This window comes from Pyrus communis, chromosome 8 (assembly GCF_041283825.1).
Source record: "Pyrus communis isolate YQ-2024b chromosome 8, ASM4128382v1, whole genome shotgun sequence".
In the NCBI taxonomy this organism is placed as follows: domain Eukaryota; kingdom Viridiplantae; phylum Streptophyta; class Magnoliopsida; order Rosales; family Rosaceae; genus Pyrus; species Pyrus communis.
This window is the reverse complement of record NC_142572.1, coordinates 840195-866953: the sequence shown is the minus strand read 5'-3', so window position 1 is coordinate 866953 and position 26759 is coordinate 840195. Positions and strand designations below refer to the sequence as shown.

The 26759-nt window shown below is 37.0% G+C and overlaps 3 protein-coding genes, 1 long non-coding RNA gene and 2 pseudogenes across 9 annotated transcripts; 4 read left to right on the top strand and 2 right to left on the bottom strand.

Moving 5' to 3' along the window:
• The first annotated feature begins 829 nt into the window (after window positions 1–829).
• On the top strand, window positions 830–8486 carry LOC148694562 (serine carboxypeptidase-like 45). Of its 2 annotated transcripts, none has more exons than XM_088698418.1 (10): window positions 830–1108; window positions 1301–1399; window positions 1537–1632; window positions 6521–6613; window positions 6727–6797; window positions 6890–7165; window positions 7252–7367; window positions 7553–7648; window positions 7752–7869; window positions 7962–8486. In XM_088698418.1, exons 1-10 carry the CDS (start codon window positions 853–855, stop codon window positions 8118–8120), a joined length of 1380 nt encoding a protein of 459 aa, XP_088554544.1. In that variant the 5' UTR covers window positions 830–852; the 3' UTR covers window positions 8121–8486. The 2 variants fall into 2 exon arrangements, with proteins under 2 accessions (XP_088554544.1, XP_088554543.1); XM_088698417.1 differs by having other exon boundaries at window positions 831–1108; window positions 7550–7648.
• LOC148694563 (uncharacterized) lies at window positions 1726–6309 on the bottom strand. Of its 4 annotated transcripts, XR_015965216.1 has the most exons (8): window positions 5763–6309; window positions 5315–5542; window positions 4730–5148; window positions 3562–3644; window positions 3019–3060; window positions 2596–2705; window positions 2331–2435; window positions 1726–1857 (listed from the first exon to the last, which is right to left on the bottom strand). It is a non-coding gene; the product is annotated as an uncharacterized LOC148694563 (long non-coding RNA). The 4 variants fall into 4 exon arrangements; XR_015965217.1 differs by lacking the exon at window positions 4730–5148 and having other exon boundaries at window positions 5430–5542; XR_015965215.1 differs by lacking the exon at window positions 4730–5148 and having other exon boundaries at window positions 5430–5542; window positions 5779–6309.
• A 936-nt stretch (window positions 8487–9422) lies between the features above and the next one.
• On the top strand, window positions 9423–10372 carry LOC148694561 (serine carboxypeptidase-like 46; the record flags this gene model as incomplete). The annotated part of the gene is made up of 4 exons (XM_088698413.1): window positions 9423–9543; window positions 9683–9778; window positions 9886–9978; window positions 10092–10372. Coding segments are annotated over 4 exons (408 nt in total), but the record flags the coding sequence as incomplete, so codon positions are not given.
• A 1320-nt stretch (window positions 10373–11692) lies between these two features.
• LOC148694560 (serine carboxypeptidase-like 45) lies at window positions 11693–18092 on the top strand. Its single transcript, XM_088699014.1, has 5 exons — window positions 11693–12031; window positions 16998–17113; window positions 17296–17394; window positions 17545–17662; window positions 17755–18092. Exons 1-5 carry the CDS (start codon window positions 11693–11695, stop codon window positions 17911–17913), a joined length of 831 nt encoding a protein of 276 aa, XP_088555140.1. The 3' UTR covers window positions 17914–18092.
• A 731-nt stretch (window positions 18093–18823) lies between these two features.
• LOC148694559 (uncharacterized) lies at window positions 18824–19621 on the bottom strand (annotated as a pseudogene).
• A 2276-nt stretch (window positions 19622–21897) lies between these two features.
• On the top strand, window positions 21898–24721 carry LOC148694558 (serine carboxypeptidase-like 45; annotated as a pseudogene). Its single transcript, XR_015965203.1, has 10 exons — window positions 21898–22199; window positions 22392–22490; window positions 22629–22724; window positions 22831–22923; window positions 23038–23108; window positions 23197–23478; window positions 23564–23679; window positions 23862–23960; window positions 24060–24177; window positions 24270–24721. The product of XR_015965203.1 is annotated as a serine carboxypeptidase-like 45 (transcript).
• Window positions 24722–26759: the final 2038 nt, after the last annotated feature.

The window sequence follows — 26759 nt, the reverse complement described above, 5'->3', positions numbered from 1 at the left end:
CTTTTTTTTTTTTTTTTTCAAAAAATGGAGATTGGTTGTATGACCCACACCACATTGAACTTTAATGGTCCAAACTGTTTATTTTTCAAGTTGCACCTCACAGATCGTCCTTGCAAAATATTAGCCAAATTAGAAATAGTTGAGGCATCTAATTGAGTTCAAATAAATTGACAAACAATGTGTTCTAAAAAACATTGAAACTTTATCGTGACAAATTGACAATTAAATAGGCAAATGGTGTAGCAGTATTGTTATATGTATCAAACATTGTGTTCTAAGAAACATTGAAATTTTAGCATGACAATTAAATGGACAAAATATCTCGGATTGAATTGTTTCAAGGATGATTTATGAATCAAGACTTACAAAATAGTCAGTTTGGATTGTTAAAGTTTGAAGCGGAGTGGGTTCCATAGGGCCACAACTAATCCCCATTTTCTGAAGAAAAAACAAATGAAAATCCCTTCCCTGCCTAGTGTAGCAGTATTGTGATATGCATCAAACTCAAGACGTCCAATCCCTATATATATGCATAACACTCGCTTAGAATCTCAAAGTAGAGTACCTTTCTTGCAAGAGCAAGTTGTACTCATGAACATTTATGAACTGGTATCATAACAGGTTGTCCTGCCTAACCCACGTCAGAACAATACAATATGTTGAATACGAGAGCTCTTGGACAATTTGTCTTACACAACTTAGCCAGCTTGGTACCAGATAAAATCGAGATAAGATCTTTATATACTTGTACCATCCTACACCACAATTCATATTTGAAGCTCTCTCTCTCTCACTCTCTCTCTCTCTCTCTTTCTCTCTCTCTCTCTCTCTCTCTCTCTCTCTCTCACTCTCATGATGCAGGCTCAACGAGGGAGTATCGTCGTCGTCGCCACAGTCTTTGCAACTGTCATCCAAGCGTTTTCCACGGCAAACTCCCTCCAAGAAGCTGATAAAATCACAAGGTTGCCTGGTCAACCACAAGTCAACTTCCACCAATATGCAGGATATGTAACTGTGGATGAAAAGCAAGGGAGATCACTTTTTTACTACTTTGTTGAAGCACAAACTGATCCTGCTTCAAAGCCTCTTGTTCTTTGGCTCAATGGAGGTGAGCTTCCATCCATAGCCAATTTCAAATATAATCCCTACCGTAAAATTTTCATGCGTTATTTGTTTTTGCTCTTATTGCTTCAGCCAACTTAATGACGCCTATGTTTGTAACATTTTATACATTAATGAATGCATGTTGCGTAGTACAATTACGAACCAAATAATTGAGCTTTGTGAGTTTAAAGTGAAGGTCCTGGTTGTTCATCTGTTGGAGGAGCTTTCATCGAGCACGGACCTTTTCAACCAAGCGGAGACATTTTACTCAAGAAAGATTTTAGTTGGAATAGAGGTAATGATTCCATTAAATTAGTCTTTAAGTGATCACAATTGTGTCACATTCGTTGTTAATTAGATTCTGCTCCCGATTATTCACGTAATATTGATACTAATTACGATGGATTTTCTCCTGTTATATAATCTTTGCAGAAGCAAATATGCTATACTTGGAGTCACCTGCAGGAGTAGGCTTCTCCTACTCAGCAAACAAATCATTCTATGGCTTCGTGAACGACGATAGCACAGGTTTTTGCTTCATACGACTTTCTTAATCCTCTTTCAACCAACAAAATATAACCCGAAAATAGTAAACACACTAGAAAGCCTGCTTGCGCGATGTTGCGGGGGTTTAAAAATTGTATAAACCATGTTGATAGTTTTAGATATATATTTACATACATGTAAAAATATATTTAGAACCTAAGTCTTCAATTTATTTGTCACGGTGAAATCCCCAGCGTCTTCAAAACCCTGAAACAAAGGCACCAATATACTGCTTGGAGAGAGCTTAGGAATATGAGGAAATTTGCTAATTAGCTAAACAATGCTATTATTTATCCAATCAAATCCAAATTGGAATGGTGCAGAACTAACAGTACAAAATTCGTTAGACTACACTATGGGTAGAATGTTTCTAAGATTTATATTTTATACAAAAATTAATCTTCTAAAAAAGCAAAAGTTACACAAATTTGAAAGGATAAAATATATAAAATTTGGGTAAAAGGTCACAAACACAGAAGTCATTTAATTGAGACTATTGACCAAATTTTGTTAAGCAATCGCATGGATTATATGCCAAAAATATGGTAGCTAGGCGTCAAATGATATACAAACTGGAATCTAATCAACTATATACCAAATAACTCAACGAATATTATATATATTTAGCAAACACAAATACAAAAGGCAAGAAAAAGAGTCTAAATTTTGATATAGCTTACCAAGTTAGTAAAAATATACTCCGACATGGCCAGCTCAAAAGAAGGAGATTCCTTGACTCTCAATGTGTTATAGTGAAACAATTTCCTGCATATTTCAATATATCCCTACATATTTCAATATATTCCCTTGTCAATATATCCCTTATATCCATGAACTACACTAATTGATCATCATTGTAAGGGACCAGTGAATATTTGTTACATGTATGTGTAGATATAGAGACTAATCCAAAATTAAGACATGTAGGAAATATTTGAGCTTTACCTGATTACTGACGAAACAAAGGCTCAAAAATAAGATTTGAACTCAGGTGTGAACTCATATTTGAACTCGAATTTGATCGATGACTGCTACCTCTTTCTCTGAGCTTTTCGCTGGCAATTAAGAAAATACTATAAATTTTGAGACATGCAATTCAAATTTTAAAAAAAGGGAAAAGGATCCTCGCCGGATCATTTTCATGGGGATCTTGTAATCATGTCCGTTCATCGTACATCGTGCAGTCAGTTTTCGTTAGGTACTATTTATATTTAATTTTAAATTTTAAATGATTTTTGATTGCATGATGTATGATGAACGGACATGATTACAAGATCCCCCGGATCTCCAGGAAAAGGATCCGGCAAGGATCCTTTTCCTAAACAAAAGGCTAAACTTTCAAACATGCAATCCAAAATTAAGTTTTACCGTAGTAATATTGTAAACTTATGGAGGTTGGAGAGACTAATTCTGAAATGATTTACCAAATATATTATCATCAAATTAAACCAAACATTGTTTGTAAACAAAGTATGCAATGCAAGTAAGCTTACACAAAACCTACCAAAAGCTGCAAGATGTCATTTAGTTCTGAAATAATAAAACTATAATACATAAAATTAACTTAGTGAAGACTCATATGTATTTGTTTCACCCAAAAAAATTATGAGCAAAAAATTCTCTAAAATATCATGCCCTGACATTGCAGGCAAAATTAATTGATGTGAAAAAAAAAAAAAAAACCTAAAAGCTGAGAATTGGGTTTGTGGATATTATTGATGAAACAGAGAAGTAGTGGGCAAACTTCTATGTTCCTCTTCCTCTTTCTCTAATTGAAATTGAGTTCTTTGGTGAAGTGGTGTTAAAGTTGACATAAGTGTCAAAAATGAACTTCTTTGCAAGAGAATACAATAATTTATGATGAAAATCTATAAATACCAATCAAAATTATATACGGGAAAGAAACCGTACCAAATTTGAGGCACAAATGATCAAACTTTGAAGCCCTTTATTTCTCAGTTTTTTTCCAGCAACCAAATAAACTTTAAAAAAACCTGTAGAATCTAGAGCAAGCATTGAAGAAAGTCAACAGTGTAAGGCATAAATGTTTGTCATAATAAAAATAAATGATGTTTTCCTAGCTATATTTCAGGGTGATCTAAAAATGTCTTCCTCCTTGATACGAACAATATATAGTAATAGCTTGTCATTAGTTTAACAATCTATAGGTTTTAGCAAAATTAAAATCAGAACCTAAGTGGAAAATGCTAAAAATTATGTGTAAACCAACACCAGGTTAAAATGACATTAAACTGAATGGAAATACGATCCTGCCTTTTAACAAATTGAAAACACTACACTTACGAATTCCGAGCAAAAATATAAAAAAAAAAAATTAAAAATAAGATTGCATATAGAAAATTTATAATTTGAAAAAAAAGGGAATAACATTGGTATTGTTTGGGGAAATGGGAAGAAAAAAATGGAAGGGTATGAGTGCTGAGCGTAGACTACTTTTGGTACTCTTAAAGGAAAAGCAATCAATTCGATAACCATTAAGTTGAAAAGAAGAAATTGTAATGAAATTGGGATCTCAGCTCCTAGTCACTGAATAGTACTATTCTGTCCTCTGAGGGACTCCACCAAGAGGTTCTTGAAGAAAAAGTCTCCCCCACCTCACCTGAATCCAAACTACATCCTTATCCGGATTAACCATTACGTTGAAAAAGAAGAAATTATAATCAAATTCTAAATTCAAGCTATCAGAAAAATGTAATCCTTACCAGATTAACAAAGTTAACAGCAAAACAAACCAAACTAAAAGCCTAAACCAAAACAGGAAAATAAATTAAATGACAATGAAAGAGTAAAACATGTATGAGCAAGGCAGGGGTTTACAAACTATGCTTGTTCCTTCAAACATTCATAAAAGGGACTCGAGTTTTGCCAATTACCCCACAATTGCAGATAATTATAACCATATTCTATTCTAATTCTAAGAAGTAGGTGTCAATCAAATTATTAAGCCAGCAAAACCGAAGGAAAAAATGTTAAAGAAAGAGAAACATAAATTGCTCATCATGGATTTTGGAAAAAAAAAAAAGAAAAAAAAGTTAGAAATTTAGAATACAGAGGTCACCTATTCCTTTGCAAACATATCTTTGCAACTCAAACACATAGTTTTGATAATGTTTGCTTGTCTGTGACATAAAGACATTTTACCAAGAGTTATTAGTTTTTTCCAAACCTTTCAAGTAAAATTATGTTCTCTTACTGATATGAAATTAATTTGAAAGTAGAGCTCGAATAAAGCTTGAGGGGTTTAATAATATTTTCTCATCCATTTAAAGGGTTTTAACAATATGAAATTACATTCAAACTTCAATCGAGTTGCATGATTAATCCATATAGTGACCAATATGGATTCAGGGATCTAAGGGAGAAATAATTTAGGCTATTTCTATCAGACATATCAAAGAAAAAATTATGTCACTTGGCTGACTGTCACTGTTGCCGACCAAGTTGCGACATAAGTGATTGCTGCAAAGTGAAGAGCATCTGCAAGATAGAAAAGAAAAAAACAAAGGCAATAAGAAGCAAAAGTTATATTATGAAAGAGAGAAAGGAATTGAATGATGAGCATTGAGTTTGCCCAGAATTACTTTTTAAATACTTTGCATTCAGAATTTGTGAATCTTAATTAGATTTCATGTCCTGGTCTTACATAGTTTGTACTTTTTGAAGAAACCTGATAGTTGCTAATGCTGGGGATTGTCGAGCTGTGATTGGTAAGGCACAAACTTCAAAACTCAAACATTAGGCATCCTGAATAAATATACCTGCATAGTCTCGGGAGAAGCCAACTGACGAAGAAATTATGGGTTTTGCATCATCTCCCTTATTAAGAATTGGAATCAAGCATGCTGCGTAACTGGGGGTTGGAACCTAGAATCTGCAGTCAAATAGTGTTAAGAAAGAATAAATTTCATCCTCAACCTTATTTTACTTATAGAGAAATTAGAAACAATTTCAAGACTTGAAAATAAAATAAAAAACAAACTCAAAACAAATCAAAACAAATAAAAATTCCAACATTCTTAAGAACTATTCAATAAAGGACCAAAAATCATGCTGTGAAACAAATTTGAGAAAATAAAGGGTACTAAATTTACCCTGAAGATTGCTTACCCACAAACCCAAACCAAATCCCTAAATATTACTCAGCACAAAACCCTAGAAATCACCAGAATTGAAAGCCAGGCACTGGAATCACCCACACGGTGATGAACTCCGATCATTGTCACCGATCTTCATCTACTACCAAAGCCAAAACCCTTTTACATACGGGACCTGAGAAGGAAAACCCACCAAGAAAATCTCAGGGATAGACAAAAATTCCTGAGAAAAATTCAAAATTTTCGGCAAAGATGGTGTTTTTTCAATTTGTTGGAGGGCTTCAGGGTTTTTGGGATTTGTTGGTTTTAGGGTGAGATTAATGTGGGAAGCAACTGGAAAAGCGTACTGGAAAATTACCCGAAGGAAGAGTGAGAGATAAGAGGAGGAGAGGAGAAGAGAGATGACCGCAGAGTGAGAGAGAAGTGGAAACGGAAAGAAATGTCAAGAAGAAATCGAAGTAGAGCCTTCAACGATGATCCACTCATGGGCAGCCTAAAAGGGACACGGTGAGCAACACGTGTATAAGATGATAGAACCAAAAAGAAGATGGAACCAAAAAGCACACGGATGACAGATGCGTGGGCTAGAAGGGCAAAGTGTCTTTTAGCTGTGTAAAAAATGGAAAAAATGGCTGATAACAAAGGAATTGAAGGGCAATTTAGTTCGTTTACTGTTAATGAACAGTGTTTTTGTGTTGAGTTTTAGTATAGGTATAATGTACATTCTGATCATGTTCCGATTCTCTTCTTTTCAGCACGAGATAATCTCGAGTTCCTTCAGCGCTGGTTCGACGAATTCCCTGAGTATAAAAATAGGGATTTGTTTATCACAGGAGTGAGCTATGCAGGTAACATCATTTACTTGTAAAACCGTCATTTCTATCACTAATGACCAATTAGAAAACTCAAAAGGTACCAACTTACGATGCGCTTCTAAAAGTTTCCATTTTGTCACTGCCAGGACACTATGTTCCGCAGCTTGCACAACTCATTATCCAATCAAAACTGAAGTTCAATCTGAAAGCAGTAGCAGTAAGCAAACGGGAATCGAAAAAGTGAAGTGAAATACTTTGGAGTTGATGTTTTCGACTAAGATGTCATGCTTGAGCTGTTTTTGCTTGCAGATTGGCAATCCTCTTCTCGAATTCAGTACTGATATCAACTCACGAGCAGAGTACTGGTGGTCTCATGGATTAATATCAGATGCAACCTTCGCAAATTTGACTTCAGTCTGCAACTATTCTGAAATTTTTAGACAGGAGCGAATTCGTGGTGGTCCCCTTACCCCTGCTTGTGATGCAGTGGCGAACCAATTTGAAAGAGAAGTCCCTGAACATTTGATCAACCGAAATGATGTTACTCTCGATGTCTGTTTATCATCGGTCAAAGCTTTCCAACTGGTAAGCCTTGGTATTTTCTCCTTTCATTTTTTTCAAATTCTCTACGTTAATATACAAAACTTCCAACTCACTGATCACATCTGCAGCGAAAAACAGTGAAGATAGATGTCTGTCTCGTAGATGAAATAGTTTCATACTTAAACCGACCAGATGTTCAGGAGGCGCTTCATGCCCGAATCACAAATTGGACATTTTGCAGCAAGTAATCCTCTCATCTCATGTGAATCACTGATGCACATAAACATATTAGGTTCTGAAGATGAATCAAAACATGAAAAGAATTCCAATTATATTCCAAACTATTCGAAGATCGAAGAAATGTTCCTTATGCAGCAATTCTTTTTTGTTTAAAGTGCTTCTAACTTTGATTATTCTCTTTTACAGCAGAGTTGTCATCCAGTATGACCTGAAAAACCTGGAAACACCGATGCTTCCAGTTTTAGGTGACCTTGTCAAGTCTGGAATTCGGGTTTTGATTTACAGGTGATGAGTCTCACCATTGTACAAATCAAAACTCTTGCCATCTTCGATAATCTTAGTCTTTTAGAAATTGTCCTTAAAAGTTTATCTTACATGTTTTCCACAGTGGAGATCAAGATTCTATTATTCCACTAACGAGTACACGGACACTGGTGAACGGATTGGCAAAGGACTTGGGGCTACAAACGAACGTGCCTTACAGAGTCTGGGTTCAAGAAAAACAGGTCGGTTCGTGAATATAATAATAGTGGAAAATTCGGACTATCTACTTGTGGTCTTAGCAGTTTTTATCCTTTATAAATTTTTAACTTTTCAGGTTGCTGGATGGACACAAGTATACAGTGACGCTTTATCTTACGCTACCATAAGAGGAGCAGGCCATGAAGCTCCAATTTCGCAGCCAGAGAGATCACTACTTCTGTTTGCCTCATTTCTGAGAGGAAAGCCACTGCCAAAAGCCATAAGTACTAACTGATCAAATTGCAGAAATCAAGAAACATATTTATTCATTTCTTACGCAGAATTATTGAGTAAACAAACTGCAAGGTTTTAAAAGACATTAGGAGCTAGTCGGGTGGCAGATTGAGGCCTAGTGCCTAGGCACCTAGGCGGATTTAAGTAAATCTACTATATTTTATGTAAATAAGTGTCTGTTTATACTTAAAATATATGTAATTTCTTCAAAAACTACAAAATAGAATGACATATATATCATTAAGTATTGGAACATAATAAAAACATAAGGAACAAGCATATAATGTGTGTTTATTTAAATATTCAACAAGTCTTTTATAATTTATTGAAAAAGGTAAAATGTAAAATAAAATTTATCTATTTTCTTCTTAGTGAGTCGCAACCTTCGCCGGTTTGGACGAGCTAGGCGGTCTAGGCAGGTGCCTCAGCAAGTCTAGCCATCATTTCTTAATTTTCAAATGCTTGGGCTTTAATCGGGCGGTGACCAACCGCCTAGTGCCTAGGCGGCGCTAGGCGAAGATTTTTAGAACAGTGACAAAAGAAAATCGGTATACTCATGAGAACAAGAATGTCAGTTTTAATTAGCGCTTTTTCTCTGCATCAATAAAGACATTCGAAGGAATGACAGGCAACATCCGAATAAATCTTCTTCCATATGTTAAAAAGAGTTTAATTGACACTCCAACAGAAATCGAAATTGTACGTCTGAGTTGTTAACAACAAGGATGCGTCCAGTACATGGTACCCAACTCGTCAAATCCACTAGACTCGTGAACAAAATGAGCATGGTTAATAGCCAACTTATACAAAGCGCGTTGTATTTCAAGCCAATAACATACATCAATGTCCTCTCGCTAGTTCTTACTTCTTATGATGCATAATAACATAACATGTTTAAATTCTTAGATTGTTCGCTGCTAAAACAGAACCCTTCGCAGGAAAATTTGTACGTGTCACTTTGCATTAAGGCACACCTCTGTGAGGCAAGATATTCGATCACCATTGGAGGATAAGACTCAGGCCTTTGACAATTTCCTAATGAAAGTTATGCAGATTATGTTTATTTTCCTCTTTCGAGAACCCTTTAGGTTTATTTTCCTGTGTTTCTAGCCTCTTGTTCTTTGGCTCAATGGATGTGAACTTCCATCCAAATCCAATTTCAAATATAATCCCTACGACAAAATTTTCATGCATTATTTGTTTTTGCTCTTACTACTTCAGCCAACTTAGCGACGCCTATGTTTGTAACATTTTATGCATAATGAATGCTTGTTGCGTAGTACAATTACGAACCAAATAACTGAGCTTTGTGAGTTTAAGTGAAGGTCCTGGTTGTTCATCTATTGGAGGAGCTTTCAGCGTGCACGGACCTTTTCAACCAAGTGGAGACATTTTACTCAAGAACGATTTTAGTTGGAATAGAGGTAATTAATCCATTGAATTATAGTTTTAAGTGATCACAATTGTGTCACATTCGTTGTTAATTAGATTCTGCTCCCAATTATTCACGTAACATTGATACTAATTAGGATGAATTTTCTCCTGTTTATATAATCTTTGCAGAAGCAAATATGCTATACTTGGAGTCACCTGCAGGAGTAGGCTTCTCCTACTCAGCAAACAAATCATTCTATGGCTTCGTGAACGACGATATCACAGGTTTTCGCTTCATATGACTTTCTTAATCCTCATTCAACCAACAAAATATAACCCCAAAAATAGTAAACATGTACATTTTGATCATGTTCCGATTCTCTTCTTTTTAGCACCAGATAATCTCGAGTTCCTTCGGCACTGGTTTGACGAATTCCCTGAGTATAAAAATAGGGATTTGTTTATCACAGGAGAGAGCTATGCAGGTAACATCATTTACTTGTAAAACCATCATTTCTATCACTAATGACCAATTAGAAAACTTGAAAGGTACAAACTTACAACGCACTTCTAAAAATTTCTGTTTTGTCACTGCCAGGCCATTATGTTCCACTGCTTGCACAACTCATTATCCAGTCAAAACTGAAGTTCAATCTGAAAGCAGTAGCAGTAAGCAAACGAGGATCGAAAAAGTGAAGTGACTTTGGAGTTGATGTTTTCGACTAAGATGTCACGCTTGAGCTTTTTTGGCTTGCAGATTGGCAATCTTGTTTTCGAATTCAATACTGATATCAACTCACGAGCGGATCTCATGGATTAATATCAGATGCGACCTTCGAAAATTTGACTTCAGTCTGCAACTATTCTGAAATTTATAGACAGGAGGTAATTCGTGGTGGTCCACTTACCCCTGCTTGTGATGCAGTAGCGAACCAATTTGAAAGAGAAGCCCCTAGAAATTTGATCAACCGATATGATGTTACTCTCGATGTCTGTTTATCATCGGTCGAAGCTCAATCTTTCCAACTGGTAAGCCTTGGAAAAGGGGGCATGTCAAAGCCTATAAATAGACTACCAAGTCAAGCATTTTAGACATAGTTTTGCATCCAGAAATTATATAGAAATTAGAGTAGTTTAGTGTTCAAGAAAGAGAAAGTTTTAAACACTTTTGGTTCGCTGTTCTTTGTGGATTGGAATGCTACTTCCGCAAAGAGAAAGATCGTTGTATCCTGAGAGACATTTGCCAATGCAAACATTGAGGCACCACCAAAGGGGAATCTTGTCTCAATGCTATAGAATCAAATACTAGCCTCGATCTCTTAAGGTTCTTCTATTCCTTGTTCTTCTTGCATTTGTAGAAATTTTATTGTGTATTATTTAATAGTTTATAATAAAATATATAACAATTTTTTCAAAGCTTTTTCCAACAACTTAAGACAAGATTGGTTTTGTTAAATTGTTATATTTTATTAGCCAAGTTTAATTAAATAATCTTGTGGGTTACGGTGTTAACAAACTAAAGTCTATTTGCTTCATAATACTTTGTTGCTTTTACTTTAATTGTAATATATTGAATTGTGTGATTTTCTCTCTTAAGGGAAAATGGCTGATACTAATAATTCTTCTAGTAAACTGGGTAGCACGTCAGTTGCGAGTGTTGTGCCCGTGGTGATCCCAACTTCCACCAATCATGGTGAGAAGCCTGAGAAGTTCAATGGGACAGAATTCAAGAGGTGGCAACAGAAAATGATATTTTACCTCACCACTCTGAACTTGGCAAAGTTTCTGAATGAAGATGCGTCTGTGTTTGGAACTACTCCAGAAGAAGTGGTTGCAATAGATGCATGAAACCATTCTGATTTTCTTTGCAAGAATTACATCCTCAATGCAGTAGATAATGCACTACACAATGTGTATAGTCCAATTAAAAATGCAAAAGCCTTATGGAACTTTCTTGACAAGAAATATTAGACTAAAGATGCTGGCATGAAGAAATTCGTAGTCGGTCGATTTCTTGACTACAAGATGACAGACTCTAAGAAGGTTATCAATCAAGTCCAAGAGCTACAACTTATTCTTCATGAAATACATGATGAAGGGATGTCGCTAAGTGAGACCTTTCAAGTGGCTGCAGTAATTAAAAAATTACGTTAGGCTTGGAAAGATTTCAAAAATGATCTCAAGCATAAGCACAAAGAGATGGGACTTCAGGATTTAATCGTAAGATTAAGGATTGAGGAGGATAATCGTTGCTCTGAAAAGAAGTCTAACAGTCAAGTTATGCAAGCCAAGGCACACATTGTGGAGGGTGGGTCAAAGAATAACAAAAAGAGGAAGCACTCTGGGGAAAGTTCAAGCCAAGGGAATTCTAAGAAGTTCAAGGGCAAGTGTTTTGTTTGCAACAAGATAGGACATCATGCTAGTGAATGTCAAAACCGCAAAGGCCAAGACAATTCCAAAAAGAAGAGTAATGAAGTACACATAACCGAGGAAGATAGACTGTCCAAAGAGATCTCTGACATAAATCTTGCGGCTATGGTATCTAAAGTCAACATAGTGGGAAACACTAAGGAATGATGGGTTAACACTAGGGCTACTCGCCACATCTGCTCTAATAGAAAAATGTTTACCACCTATCAAGAAGTTACTCATGGAGAGCAACTGTTCATGGGGAATTCTTCTACATCCAAGGTTCAAGGCCTAGGAAAGGTAATTCTAAAGATGACTTCTGGAAAGGAACTCACTCTTAACGATGTGCTTCATGTGCTTGATATCAGAAAGAACTTAGTCTTCGGATCACTGTTGAGCAAAAATGGTTTCTGTTTGGTTTTTGAGTCTGATACGTTTGTACTAACAAATAGTGGAATGTATGTTGGGAAATGATATCTCAGTGATGATCTTTTCAAAATGAATGTGACTGTTGTATCCAAAATTATCAATAAAGTTAATTCTTCTGCTTATATTATGGAATTGCCAAATATATGGTATGGGAGGTTAGGACATGTTCATATTGATATAAGTCATAAATGTGAAACTTGTGCGAAAGCAAAGTTAACTAAAGCACCTTTTCACTCTGTTGAAAGAAGTACAGAACCTCTATAATTAATTCATAGTGATATATGTGAACTAAAGTTAGTGCAAACTAGAGGAGGCAAGGAATGTTTTATTACTTTCATAGATGATTGCACAAGATACTGCTATGTGTATTTGCTAAGAAGCAAAGATGAAGCCTTAGAAGCGTTCACAAATTATAAGAATGAAGTTGAGAATCAACTTAGCAAAAAGATAAAGGTTATAAGAAGCGATATGGGAGGTGAATATGTTGCACCCTTTTCTGAATTTTGTACTCAACATGAGATTATTCATCAAACTACTACTCCTTATTCACCTCAACAAAACGAAGTTGCTGAACGCAAAAATCGTACATTGAAAGAAATGATGAATGCTATGTTGATAAGTTGTCACATCCCGGCCCGGGGGGGGGACCACTTCCCGGGCCCGCTCCACCACCGTAGCACGATATTGTCCGCTTTGGGCTTACCATTCCCTCACGGTTTTATTTTTGGGAACTCACGAGCAACTTCCCAGTGGGTCACCCATCATGGGATTGCTCTAGCCCCCTTCTCGCTTAACTTCGGAGTTCCTACGGAACCCGAAGCCAGTGAGCTCCCAAAAGGCCTCGTGCTAAGTAGGGATGGGAATATACATATAAGGATCACTCCCCTGGGTGATGTGGGATGTCACAATCCACCCCCTTTAGGGGCCCGACGTCCTCGTCGGCACACCATGACCAGGGTTAGGCTCTGATACCAAATTGTCACATCCCGGCCCGGGGGGGGGACCACTTCCCAGGCCCGCTCCACCACCGTAGCACGATATTGTCCGCTTTGGGCTTACCATTCCCTCACGGTTTTGTTTTTGGGAACTCACGAGCAACTTCCAGTGGGTCACCCATCATGGGATTGCTCTAGCCCCCTTCTCGCTTAACTTCGGAGTTCCTACGGAACCAGAAGCCAGTGAGCTCCCAAAAGGCCTCATGCTAAGTAGGGATGGGAATATACATATAAGGATCACTCCCCTGGGTGATGTGGGATGTCACATAAGTTCTGGGGCAGCCCAGAATTTGTGGGGAGAAGCACTACTTTCTGCAAACCACATTTGCAATAAATTACTTCACAAGAAGTTAGATAAGACACCTTATGAATTATGGAAAGGTAGAAAGTCTTCTTATAAATTTCTCAAAGTTTGGGGGTGTCTAGCTAAGGCAACGGTCCCTGATCCTTAGAAGATTAAAATAGGACCTAAAACCATTGATTGTGTTTTCATTGGTTATGCCATAAATAGTAGTGCATATCGGTTTCTTGTACATAAATCGGAAAATCCCGAAGTACATGTTAATACAATAATTGAATCAAGGAATGCCACATTCTTCAAAAATGTATTTCCATGGAAAATTGCACAAAAACAAAGTTCTTTGAAAAGAACTTATGATGACTGTAATAGTAGTCATAAAGAAAGTAATGATAATTCTGTTGACCGAGAACATGTACAAGAAATTGAACCAAGACATAATAAGAGGGCTAAGATAGCAGCGTCTTTTGGACTTGATTTTCTTACTTACTTATTATAAAATGAGCCTCAAACATATAAGGAAGCTATATCCTCTCCAGATGCTCCATTTTGGAAAGAGGCTATTAATGCTGAAATTGAATTCATCATGCAAAATCATACATGGGAATTGGTGGATCTTCCTCCTAGAAATAAACCTTTAGGTTATAAATGGATTTTCAAAAGGAAGATGAAAGCATATAGATTTATCAACAAGTACTAGGCAAGATTTGTCGCCAAAGGTTATAAGCAAAGAGAAGGCTTAGACTATTTGATACATATTCGCCAGTCACGAGGATAATATCCATCCGTATGGTGATTGCTATTGCAGCAATTCATAATCTTGAGATTCATCAAATGGATGTCAAGATTTCTTTTCTAAATAGTGATTTGGATGAGGAAATTTATATGGAACAATCTGAAGGTTTCATAGTGCATGGCCAAGAGAGAAAGGTATGTAGACTTGTTAAATCACTTTATGGTTTAAAACAAGCACCTAAGCAATGGCACCATAAGTTTGACACTACAATGTTGTCAAATGGATTTAAAATAAATGAGTGTGACAAATGTGTTTACACTAAAAGCACACAAGAGGGATATGTCATTGTGTGTCTATATGTCGATGATATGCTAATTATTGGTAGTAATCATGAGATTATTAAATCTACCAAAAGAATGTTGGCTAGTAAGTTTGATATGAAAGATATGGGAGTTGCAAATGTTATACTAGGAATTAAGATTTCTAGAACGTCTGAAGGATTAATTTTATCTCGATCACATTATATTGAGAAAATACTTACAAAATTTAGTAATTATGTAAGTAGTCCTACAAAAACACCATATGATGTCAATTTGTATTTATCAAAGAATATTGGTCAATGTATATCTCAAAGTGAATATGCACGAATAATTGGTAGTATAATGTACATTACAAATTGTAACATCCGAACATTGCATATTCAGTTAACAGATTGAGTAGATATACGAGTAATCTTGGAAAGGATCATTGGAAGGCAATTGCAAGGGTTCTTGGTTATTTAAATTTATGCAGAACTATGGATTGCACTCCACAAGATATCCAGCAGTACTTGAAGGCTAATGTGATGCTAACTAGATATTTGATACACAAGACTCGAAGTCCACAAGTGGATATGTTTTTACTTTGGGAGGCGGAGCCATTTCATGGAAATCCTCTAAACAAATGTGTATAGCTAGATCCACTATGGAATTTGAGTTCATTGCTTTAGACAAAGTAGGGGATGAAGCTGAATGGCTTCATAATTTCTTAGAGGATATTCCCAATTGGCCGAAGTTGGTGCCCGCCATATGTATACATTGTGATAGCCAATCAGCGATTGGAAGGGCACAAAATCATATGTATAACGGTAAGTCTCCACACATACGTCGTGGACATAATACTGATAGGCAACTTCTCTCAAGTGGTATAATTACTATTGATTACATAAGGTCAAAAGAAAATATAGCGGATCTGTTTACTAAAGGTTTGACTAGAGAGCAAGTTTATAAACCATCGATAGGAATGGGTTTAAAGCCTATGTCTTAAGAATTGCCGTAATGACAACCCAACCTAGCTGACTGGAGATCCCAAGATCTAGGTTCAAAGGGACAATTGAATTATGGATGATTTAGTGGGAGCACTACGGAGATAATCTCCTACCTATGTCCTATGATGAAACAGTGTTATCTGTAGCGTGTTTAGGATAAGCATTGCTTTTAATGATACTTATACTTGGAAGTAACAAGTGGGGTATTGTGCAGGATACTCTTCATGGGATATCACCTAAATAAGTGTGAAAAGTGGCCGTTTCTATGAGAATTATAAGGCTGAATTCTCTAAAGCACTTAGGATTATTGGGAATTGTTCAGGGTCAAAATGAACACAACAGTAGAATCATATGTGTTTGGAGGAATACCGTGTGAATGTTATTATCTTGGTTTACATCAACGGCTGAGCAATTCAAGACATCTTGTTCACTGGTTAGCTAGTAAATCCGATAATATTTCACTAAGGAAGGTTCAAAGCCAAAAACTACCTTTCCCCATACGGTATTTGTCCAATTAAACTCTCTAAATGTCTGCATCTTCATTTGCATTAAATTTTGTTAATTTTCATTCATGTGAAGATTGTTAGAAATTTAATATTTAAATATTAGTATTATTAATATTTAAATATTAAATATTCAAGTGAATGAAAATTAAAGTGGTCATGGATGGGTTTGACCGGCGGCTTTTCAAAGGTTATGTATGTTTGAACAAAGGTCACAACCTTTGTTATTTTGGAAACAGATACAACTTTGAAAAAGGTTGCATCTTTGTCTTATGGAAAATTAGACGCAACCTTTGTGTTTCGCTTGCAGACGCAATTTTGAATAAAGGTTGCGTCCTTTGCCTTTTGGAAGCAAACGCGACATTTGAAAAGGCGGCATGTCAAAGCCTATAAATAGACTACCAAGTCAAGCATTTTAGACACAGTTTTGCATCAATAAATTATATAGAAATTAGAGTAGTTTAGTGTTCAAGAAAGGGAGAGTTTTAAACACTTTTGGTTCGCTGTTCTTTGTGGATTGGAGTGCTACTTCCGTAGAGAAAAAGATCGTTGTATCCTGTGAGACATTTGCCAACGCAAACTTTGAGGCACCACTGAGGGGCAATCTTGTCTTAAGGCTATAGAATCAAATTCTAGCCTTGATCTCTTAAGGTTCTTCTATTCCTTGTTCTTCTTGCATTTGTAGAAATTTTATTGTGTATTATTTAATAGTTTATAATAAAATATATAGCAGTTTTTTCAAAGCTTTTTCCAACATTTTCTCCTTTCATTTCTTTCAAATTCTCTACGTTAATATACAAACTTCCAACTCACTGATCACATCTGCAGCGAAAAGCAGCGAAGATAGATGCCTGTATCGAAGATGAAACAGTTTCATACTTAAACCGACCAGATGTACAGGAGGCGCTTCATGCCCGAGTCAGAAATTGGACAACTTGCAGCAAGTAATCATCTCATCTCATTTGAATCACTGATGCACATAATCATAGTAGGTTCCGAGGATGAATCAAAACAAGAAGAGAATTCCAATTATATTCCAAACTATTCAAAGATCGAAGAAATGTTCCTTGTGCAGCAATTCTTTTTTGTTTACTGTGCTTCTAACTTTGATTATCCTCTTTTACAGCAGAGTTGTCATCCAGTATGACATGAAAAACCTGGAAACACCGATGCTTCTAGTTTTAGGTGAACTTGTCAAGTCTGGAATTCGGGTTTTAATTTACAGGTGATGAGTCTCACTGTCAAGTCTGGAATTCGGGTTTTAATTTACAGGTGATGAGTCTCACCATTGTACAAATCAAAACTCTTGCCATCTCTGATAATCTTAGTCTTTTAGAAATTGTACTTAAAAGTACATCTTACATGTTTTCCACAGTGGAGATCAAGATTCTATTATTTCACTAACGAGTACACGGACACTGGTGAAAGGATTGGCAAAGGACTTGGGGCTACAAACGAATGTGCCTTACAGAGTCTGGTTTGAAGAAAAACAGGTCGGTTCATGAATATAATGACAGTGGAAAATTCGGACTATCTACTTGTTGTCTTAGCAGTTTTTATCCTCTATAAATTTTTAACTTTTCAGGTTGCTGGATGGACACAAGTATACAGTGACGCTTTATCTTATGCTACCATAAGAGGAGCAGGCCATGAAGCTCCAATTTCGCAGCCAGAGAGATCATTACTTCTATTTACTTCATTTCTGACAGGAATGCCATTGCCAAAAGCCCGAAGTACTAACTGACACAAACTGCAGAAATCAAGAAGAAACAAATCTATTCATTTCTTACACGGAATAATTGAGTGAACAAATTGCAAGAAAATTGGTATACTCATGAGAACAAGAATGTCAGTTTTAATTAGCGCTTTTTCTCTGCATCAATAAAGACATTAAGAGGAATGACAGGCAACATCCGAATAAAACTTCTTCCGTATGTTAAAAAGAGTTTAATTGACACTCCAACAGAAATCGAAATTGTACGTCTGAGTTAACAACTTTAAGGATGAGTCCAGTACATGGTACCCAACTCGTCAAATCCACTAGACTCGTGAACAAAATGAGCATGGTTAATAGTCTTATACAAAGCGCGTTGTATTTCAAACCAATAACATACATTGATGACCTCTCACTAGTTCTTACTTCTTATGATGCATAATAACATAACATGTTTAAATTCTTAGGTTGTTCGCTGCTAAAACAGAACCCTTTGCACGAAAACTTGTACGTGTCACTATGCATTGAGGCACACCATATTCTCGGTGAGGCAAGATATTCGATCACCATTGGAGGATAAGACTCGGGGCTTTGACAATTTCCTAATGAAAGTTTTGCAGATTATGGTTGCTTTCCTCTTTCGAGAACCCTTTAGGTTTATTTTCCTGTGTTTCTAGCAAGACGGTAATTTGTAGTGAAATAAGAGAGGGAGGAGTGCAAGATAAATTTATCAAGAACGAAAGCATAACCAAGGTAACCGACTTCCAACAATGAATTAATTAAATTGAAATTACAAAGCAACTGCTAATCTCTAAACAAAACAATAGCAAGGCGAATATTGTTCATAGCCAAACGGTAAATCAAGAGTTAAACCAATCAAACCAAAAATTAGTAGAAGACTAGAAGTTCGATAACCAAGGATTCGAGATGGTGTCCTTAGTTAAATCTTCTTCTGTAATTCTGTGTTCAAAATCCACGCACTTGGCAGCATTGGACATTTCACTGGCAATGGAGGCTTCAATTCCATGGCTGAAGTACTAGCAGTAGAAGTAGTATTCATCGGATTCTTCGATTCCATGACTGAAGTAGTAGTACTAGTAGTAGTAGAGTTCGCCGGATTCTTATTAAAACCACCCCATTGGGCCAATTCATGAGTAACTTTATGGCCTAATGCGTCGTGAATAAATGGATTTACAGGGTCCTGAGAGGGGGGCATCTGCACATCAAAATACGCAGGGTTCAAGCGTCGCGGTGTTTTGCTTGAGCTTGAGTGAATTCGGGATAAATTTTGATTTTGTTTCACAGCATAATATCTTTCCATGGAATCAATCTCCAGTGTTGATGCCTGTATCTTGGCTTCGAGAGAAGTAATGAGTTTAATCAATTCATCTTCTGAAAAGAGGTCAATTCGAGCATCCCATGTTGGGTACTTATTTTCGGAAATGTGCTTATTGCCCGGTTTTTGAAGCTTGGGATCGACATGATCATCATCATCACCATCACCATCACCATCACCACCATCACTGTGATCACCGTCATCACCGTCAGCATCTTTCTTCATCTTATCAGACAAACTGAAGCTTCTCTTTAGGAAACCGGGGGCAGGAAGCCTTGTACCCGCCGAGAATGCGATTGAATTCAACTGGATCTTGCGGCCATGTCTTCGGCTGAATTCGACCCGTTTACCGGTACTAGTAGTTGTTGGTTACACTGGACCACTATCAGTATTCTCTTGCATTATTTGAATTTGAACCGTCCATGAGAAATCGTACGGCGTATGTACCCGTAGTCTTACAGGTATTTCACCCCATGTTGGAGACTGATGCTTGATCGAATGAGAGCATACGAACGATGGAAACCAGCTTGATAGAGGTGGAGAGAGTAAGAATAAGTGTCTTCTTCCCACAGACGGTGCCAAATGTTGATGCACAAAATCAGTGAAGACTTTGGAACAACGTAAAGTGTCACGTTTGTGACCTTCGCTCGGTTGCTCCAATCACCTAGTGAGGATAATATGTAAGGAGATAGAGATAGGGAAGCAAACATAAGATGTATGTGGTTCATCCTAAGTCTGGCTACGTCCACGGAGTAGAGGAGTTCTCATTAATAGTGAAGGGTTTACACATACATAAGTTTAAGCATAGTTATCATCAATGGGTTCTAATGACTAGTTTAAGTACAATAATGACATTAGGAATTAATTGGAGGAGAATTGTCTTCTTTTATAGTTAGAGGAAAGTCTCTAGCTTTTGTCTGAGGTCGACGTGGGACTCTGTGAGCTTTATTCTGACGTTGACATGTGTCGTGCTGTGATTGGCCTCCTAGTTGGTGGGAAACTAATGTGCTTCTGTAAGGGTGCCTCAGCATGAACCGCTCAGTGGGTCCTTGAAGGTATGATGTTGACCAGTGCTTGGTAGTTTCAGGATTGGTCAAATATGGTACAAACAACTACATTTCAAACCCTATAAGAATATTCTTCTTACTCATCCTTATCTATGCATAGCTGTCCAAGCCTTGCTGCCAATGAACCATTGAGGTGATGCTAAATGAGCGATGGGTGTTTTCATCAATTGAACAAGTGTCTTGGCAAGGTATAGCACCATGGGCTTTGTTCACTGGACTATGGTTAATATTCCCCCTCAAGCTAAGCTGCGGAGATTGAGCAGTTTGCTTGGAACTAAGCAGCTTGAAACGAGCTTTGGATAAACTTTTCAAAATTTTAAACTACAAGTTGAGGAAAAGAATCATCTTTGTATATGGTTTGAATTGATTACAAGATATGTTGCTAACTTTGAAGAAGAAAGAAACGGAAGACCTAAAGCTTGAAACATAAAGAGTAAAACAATAGTATTTATATACATGACTACATTTGAAACCCTATAAGAATATTCTTCTTGCTTATCCTTATCTCTGCACAGTTGTCCAAGCCTTGCTGTCAATGTACCATTGAGGTGATGCTAGATAAGTGATGGGTGTTTTGATCAATTGAACAGGTAGCACCATGGGCTTTGTTCACTGGACTATGGTTAATATTGCGGACAACACAACACCAAGTTTATCTATTTTGTAAAACATGTGTATCACACTTTTCTGGTCATTTTCTTTGACATTGCAAATTTTAAATAAAAAAAAACAGAGTGGGAGAAACAAGGACCCAAATTCTTATTTATTTATTGATTCATGAAACGACACACAATATTAAACTCACACTAGTCTAGTAGTCAGAGTCTTGGGATCCCTTTTATTTTATTTTTTTTTTCAAAAAATGGAGATTGGTTGTATGGCCTACACCACATTGAACTTCAATGGTCCGAACTGTCTATTTTCAAGTTGTACCTTACAGATCATCCTTACACAATATTAGCCAAATTAGAAATATTTGAGGCATCTAATTGAGTTCAAAGAAATTGACAAACACTGTGTTCTAAAAAACATTGAAACGTTATCGTGACAATTTGACAATTAAATAGGCAAATGGTGTAGCAGTATTGTTATATGCATCAAACATTGTGTTCTAATAAACATTGAAATTTCAGCATGACAATTAAATGGACAAACTGTCTCGGATTGAATTGTTTCAAGGATGATTTATGAATCAAGACTTACAAAATAGTCAGTTTGGATTGTTGAAGTTCAAAGCGGAGTGGGTTCCATAGGGCCACAACTAATCCCCATTTTCTGAAGAAAAAAAAAATGGAAATCCCTTCCCTGCCTAGTGTAGCAGTATTGTGATATGCATCAAACTCAAGACATCCGATCCCTATATATATGCATAACACTCGCTTAGAATCTCAAAGTAGAGTACCTTTCTTGCAAGAGCAAGTTGTACTCATGAACATTTATGAACTGGTATCATAACAGGTTGCCCCGCCTAACCCACGTCAGAACAATACAATATGTTGAATACGTGAGCTCTTGGACAATTTGTCTTACACAACTTAGCCAGCTTGGTACCAGATAAAATCGAGATAAGATCTTTATATACTTGTACCATCCCACACCACAATTCATATTTGAAGCTCTCTCTCTCTCTCTCTCTCTCTCTCTCTCTCTCTCTCTCTCTATGCAGCCTCAACGAGGGAGTATCGTCGTCATCGCCGCAGTCTTTGCAACTGTCATCCAAGCGTTTTCCACGGAAAACTCCCTCCAAGAAGCTGATAAAATCACAAGGTTGCCTGGTCAACCACAAGTCAACTTCCAGCAATATGCAGGATATGTAACTGTGGATGAAAAGCAAGGGAGATCACTTTTTTACTACTTTGTTGAAGCACAAACTGATCCTGCTTCAAAGCCTCTTGTTCTTTGGCTCAATGGAGGTGAGCTTCCATCCAAATCCAAGTTCAAATATAATCCCTACAGGAAAAATTTCATGCGTTATTTGTTTTTGCTCTTACTGCTTCAGCCAACTTAGCGACGCCTATGTTTGTAACATTTTATACATCAATGAATGCGTGTTGCGTAGTACAATTACGAACCAAATAACTGAGCTTTGTGATTTTAAAGTGAAGGTCCTGGTTGTTCATCTGTTGGAGGAGCTTTCATCGCGCATGGACCTTTTCAACCAAGCGGAGACATTTTACTCAAAAACGATTTTAGTTGGAATAGAGGTAATTAATCCATTAAATTATAGTTTTAAGCGACCACAATTGTGTCACATTCGTTCTTAATTAGATTCTGCTCCCGATTATTCACGTAACATTGATACTAATTATGATGGATTTTCTCCTGTTATATAATATTTGCAGAAGCAAATATGCTATACTTGGAGTCACCTGCGGGAGTAGGCTTCTCCTACTCAGCAAACAAATCATTCTATGGCTTCGTGAACGACGATATCACAGGTTTTTGCTTCATATGACTTTCTCAATCCTCATTCAACCAACAAAATATAACCCGAAAATAGTAAACATGTACATTCTGATCATGTTCCGATTTTCTTCTTTTTAGCACGAGATAATCTCGAGTTCCTTCGGTGCTGGTTCCACGAATTCCCTGAGTATAAAAATAGGGATTTGTTTATCACAGGACAGAGCTATGCAGGTAACATTATTTACTTGTAAAACCATCATTTCTATCACTAATGACCAATTAGAAAACTCGAAAGGTACAAACTTACGACACGCTTCTAAAAAAATTCCATTTTTTCACTGCCAGGCCACTATGTTCCACAGCTTGCACAACTCATTATCCAATCAAAACTGAAGTTCAATCTGAAAGCAGTAGCAGTAAGCAAACGAGAATCGAAAAGGTGAAGTGACTTTGGGGTTGATGTTTTCGACTAAGATGTCATGCTTGAGCTGTTTTTGCTTGCAGATTGGCAATCCTCTTCTCGAATTCAATACTGATGCCAACTCACCAGCAGAGTACTGGTGGTCTCATGGATTAATATCAGATGCGACCTTCGAAAATTTGACTTCAGTCTGCAACTCTTCTGAAATTTTTAGACAGGAGGTAATTCGTGGTGGTCCACTTAGCCCTGCTTGTGATGCAGTAGCGAACCAATTTGAAAGAGAAGTCCCTGGACATTTGATCAACCAATATGACGTTACTCTCGATGTCTGTTTATCATCCGTCGAAGCTCAATCTTTCCAACTGGTAAGCCTTGGTATTTTCTCCTTTCATTTCTTTTGAATTCTCCACGTTAATATACAAACTTCCAACTCACCAATCACATCTGCAGCGAAAAACAGTGAAGATAGATGTCTGTATCGGAGATGAAATAGTTACATACTTAAACCGACCAGATGTACAGGAGGCGCTTCATGCCCGAGTCACAAATTGGACATTTTGCAGCAAGTAATCATCTCATCTCATTTGAATCACTGGTGCACATAAACGTAGTAGGTTCCAAAGATGAATCAAAACATGAAAAGAATTCCAATTATATTCCAAACTATTCAAAGATCGAAGAAATGTTCCTTGCGCAGCAATTCTTTTTTGTTTACTGTGCTTCTATATTTGATTATCCTCTTTTACAGCGGAGGTGTCCTTTAGTATGACATGAAAGACCATGAAATACCGATGCTTCCAGTTTTAGGTGATCTTGTCAAGTCTGGAATTCGGGTTTTGATTTACAGGTGATGAGTCTCACCATTGTACAAATCAAAACTCTTGCCATCTTCGATAATCTTAGTCTTTTAGAAATTGTCAAAAGTTATCTTACATGTTTTCCACAGTGGAGATCAAGATTCTATTATTCCACTAACGAGTACACGGACACTGGTGAACGGATTGGCAAAGGACTTGGGGCTACAAACGAATGTGCCTTACAGAGTCTGGGTTCAAGAAAAACAGGTAGGTTCGTGAATATAATATCAGTGGAAAATTCGGACTATCTACTTGTGGTCATAGCAGTTTTTATCCTTCATAAATTTTTAACTTTTCAGGTTGCTGGATGGACACAAGTATACGGTGACACTTTATCTTACGCTACCATAAGAGGAGCAGGCCATGAAGCTCCAATTTCGCAGCCAGAGAGATCACTACTTCTGTTTACCTCATTTCTGAGAGGAAAGCCACTGCCAAAAGCCTCAAGTACTAACTGATCAAATTGCAGAAATCAAGAAGAAACATATATATTGTTGGAAATAAGTGGGTATGTATGCCCACATGCATACAGTAAATTTTTCATATGCTTAATAGTGTAATTTGTTTGCTTTCGAAGTAGTTGCTCTATAAATAGAGCATTACGAGTGTTCAAAAGATAAGAGCATGAAAGAAAGAAAAAATAGAATATTTTCAGTATTCTCCTATTTCTCTCTTATCTGCAATCATTTTGTATTAGTGTAATATTTTGCAACAACCTCGCTCCTGTCCCTAGTAAAGGTTATTTCTCTAACTTTTGCCTATTTATAACACGTTATCAGTACGGCTCTCTAACCATTTCTCTTTTCTCTTCACCGAAAGAAAATTGTTTCCTCCAAGGATTTTACTGTTCTTCTTCTTCCTCTGCCTCACCTGCTGGATATACCCTTGCGAAGAATTGTTTGCACCATGCCTGCTTTTAGTTCTCAACATAACAGTTACTTATATCTTTGATTTCTTGTTTGGTGTAGCTCCTTATTACTAACCCAATGTTTATTTACCTTTGTTGCGATCAAAGATGGTGCGGTATCATCGCCCATCTTGGACTGCAGATTTAATTTTACTGCAAATTTTAGGTAGAGCAATATAATCGTCAACCCTACCATGCATATTTAAATTTACCTGCTATTTAATTTTATTGCAATTTTAGGTGATGTGGTATAATCACCCACCCTACTTTGCATATTTAAAATTTTCTGCTGCTTGAGTGGTGTGGAATAATCGCCCATCCTATGTTATTTCGATGAGAATGGTGCAGTACAATTGCCCTCCTCATTCATCATGTAAATCTCGAGCATGAAGTTTCAAGTGCTTATCATTTTGGCCTGAAGATCAAAATAAAAAATTTGTAAGAACTAGAAGTTCTAACAATATATTCCTCCAAAATATATATATATTATTGCAAGTTTTTACACGCCTTAATTTTCTTTTAGAAAAGAAAATGGCGAACTTGGCAAATCTTGATTTTGTTGCCCTAGATGTTATTGGAAAAAACTACCTTACCTGGGTAATGGATGCCAAGATCCATCTGAAGGCAGGAAATCTTGGGAAAACCATTAAGGAGGATAACTATGCATCATCTCAAGATCGGGCGAAGACCATGATCTTTATCCGTCGCCACCTTGATGAGGGACTGAAGAGCAAGTACCTTACGGTTGAAGATCCATTAACCCTCTAGAAGGCACTGAAAAATAGATATAATCACCAGAAAACGGTGATTCTTCTAAGGGCTCGTTATAAGTGGACTCACCTAAGGATCCAGGATTTCAAAACAGTGGCTGAATACGATTCTGCAATGTTTAGAATTAGCTCCCAGTTGAAGCTCTGTGGAGAAACAATCATTGAGGAAGATATGCTGGAATAGACTTTCAACACCTTTCATGCCTCCAATGTGCTTCTGCAGCAGTAGTCTAAAAAAAGAGGCTTTATTGAGTACAACCAGCTGATATCTGTATTCCTTGTAGTCGAGCAAAACAATGAGCTTCTGATGAAAAATCATCAGTCCCGACCTACCAGATCATCACCATTCCCAGAAGTGAATGCTGCTTCCCTTGAAGAGAATACCACATCCTCTCGTGGCAATAATTACAAAAGAGGACGTGGGCACAAGCGAGGCTGGTGGAACGGGAAAAGCAAGAACCATGGTGTCCAGTTTCACAACCAAGTTCCAAGATATAATCCAGGCCCGAGCTTTAAGATTGCAAATCGCCAGAAAGGCAAAGCTCATATAAACACTCTTAGAAATCTCGAAGAAGTTTGCCATAAGTGTGGTGGCAATGGGTACTGGGCACGTACCTATCGCACCACAAAACATCTGGTGGATCTGTATCAAGTCTCCCTCAAGGAGAAGGGTGTCGAGACTAATTTCCTCGACCAGGCTAAACTAATGGATATAACTGATACAATGTTCGATTTATCAGGGGAATTGAACACAACCCACCTGGATGTTTCAGACTTCATTATTGAAAGAGAGAATGAAGTGTCTGGGTCCGAGTGAATCATTTATGTTTGATGTACTCTTGTTATTTGTACTTGTGATTTAATGCTCACATTTTCAATTCAATAAAAGTAGTATTCATGTATGAATAAACTGCTTTGAATTGTAAATGGATACCACATTGAAACGAAAAGTGCAGAAATGTAGAATATCTATGCATTACCTTCAATGATACCCAGAAGTGTATATTGGAGAAGTTGCGTGGTTTATCGAGTGGATTGTATTATACATACATAAAGACAATTGAGGCATATATTGTCATGAACCAGAAGTTCATGGATTCAAAAGTTTACAT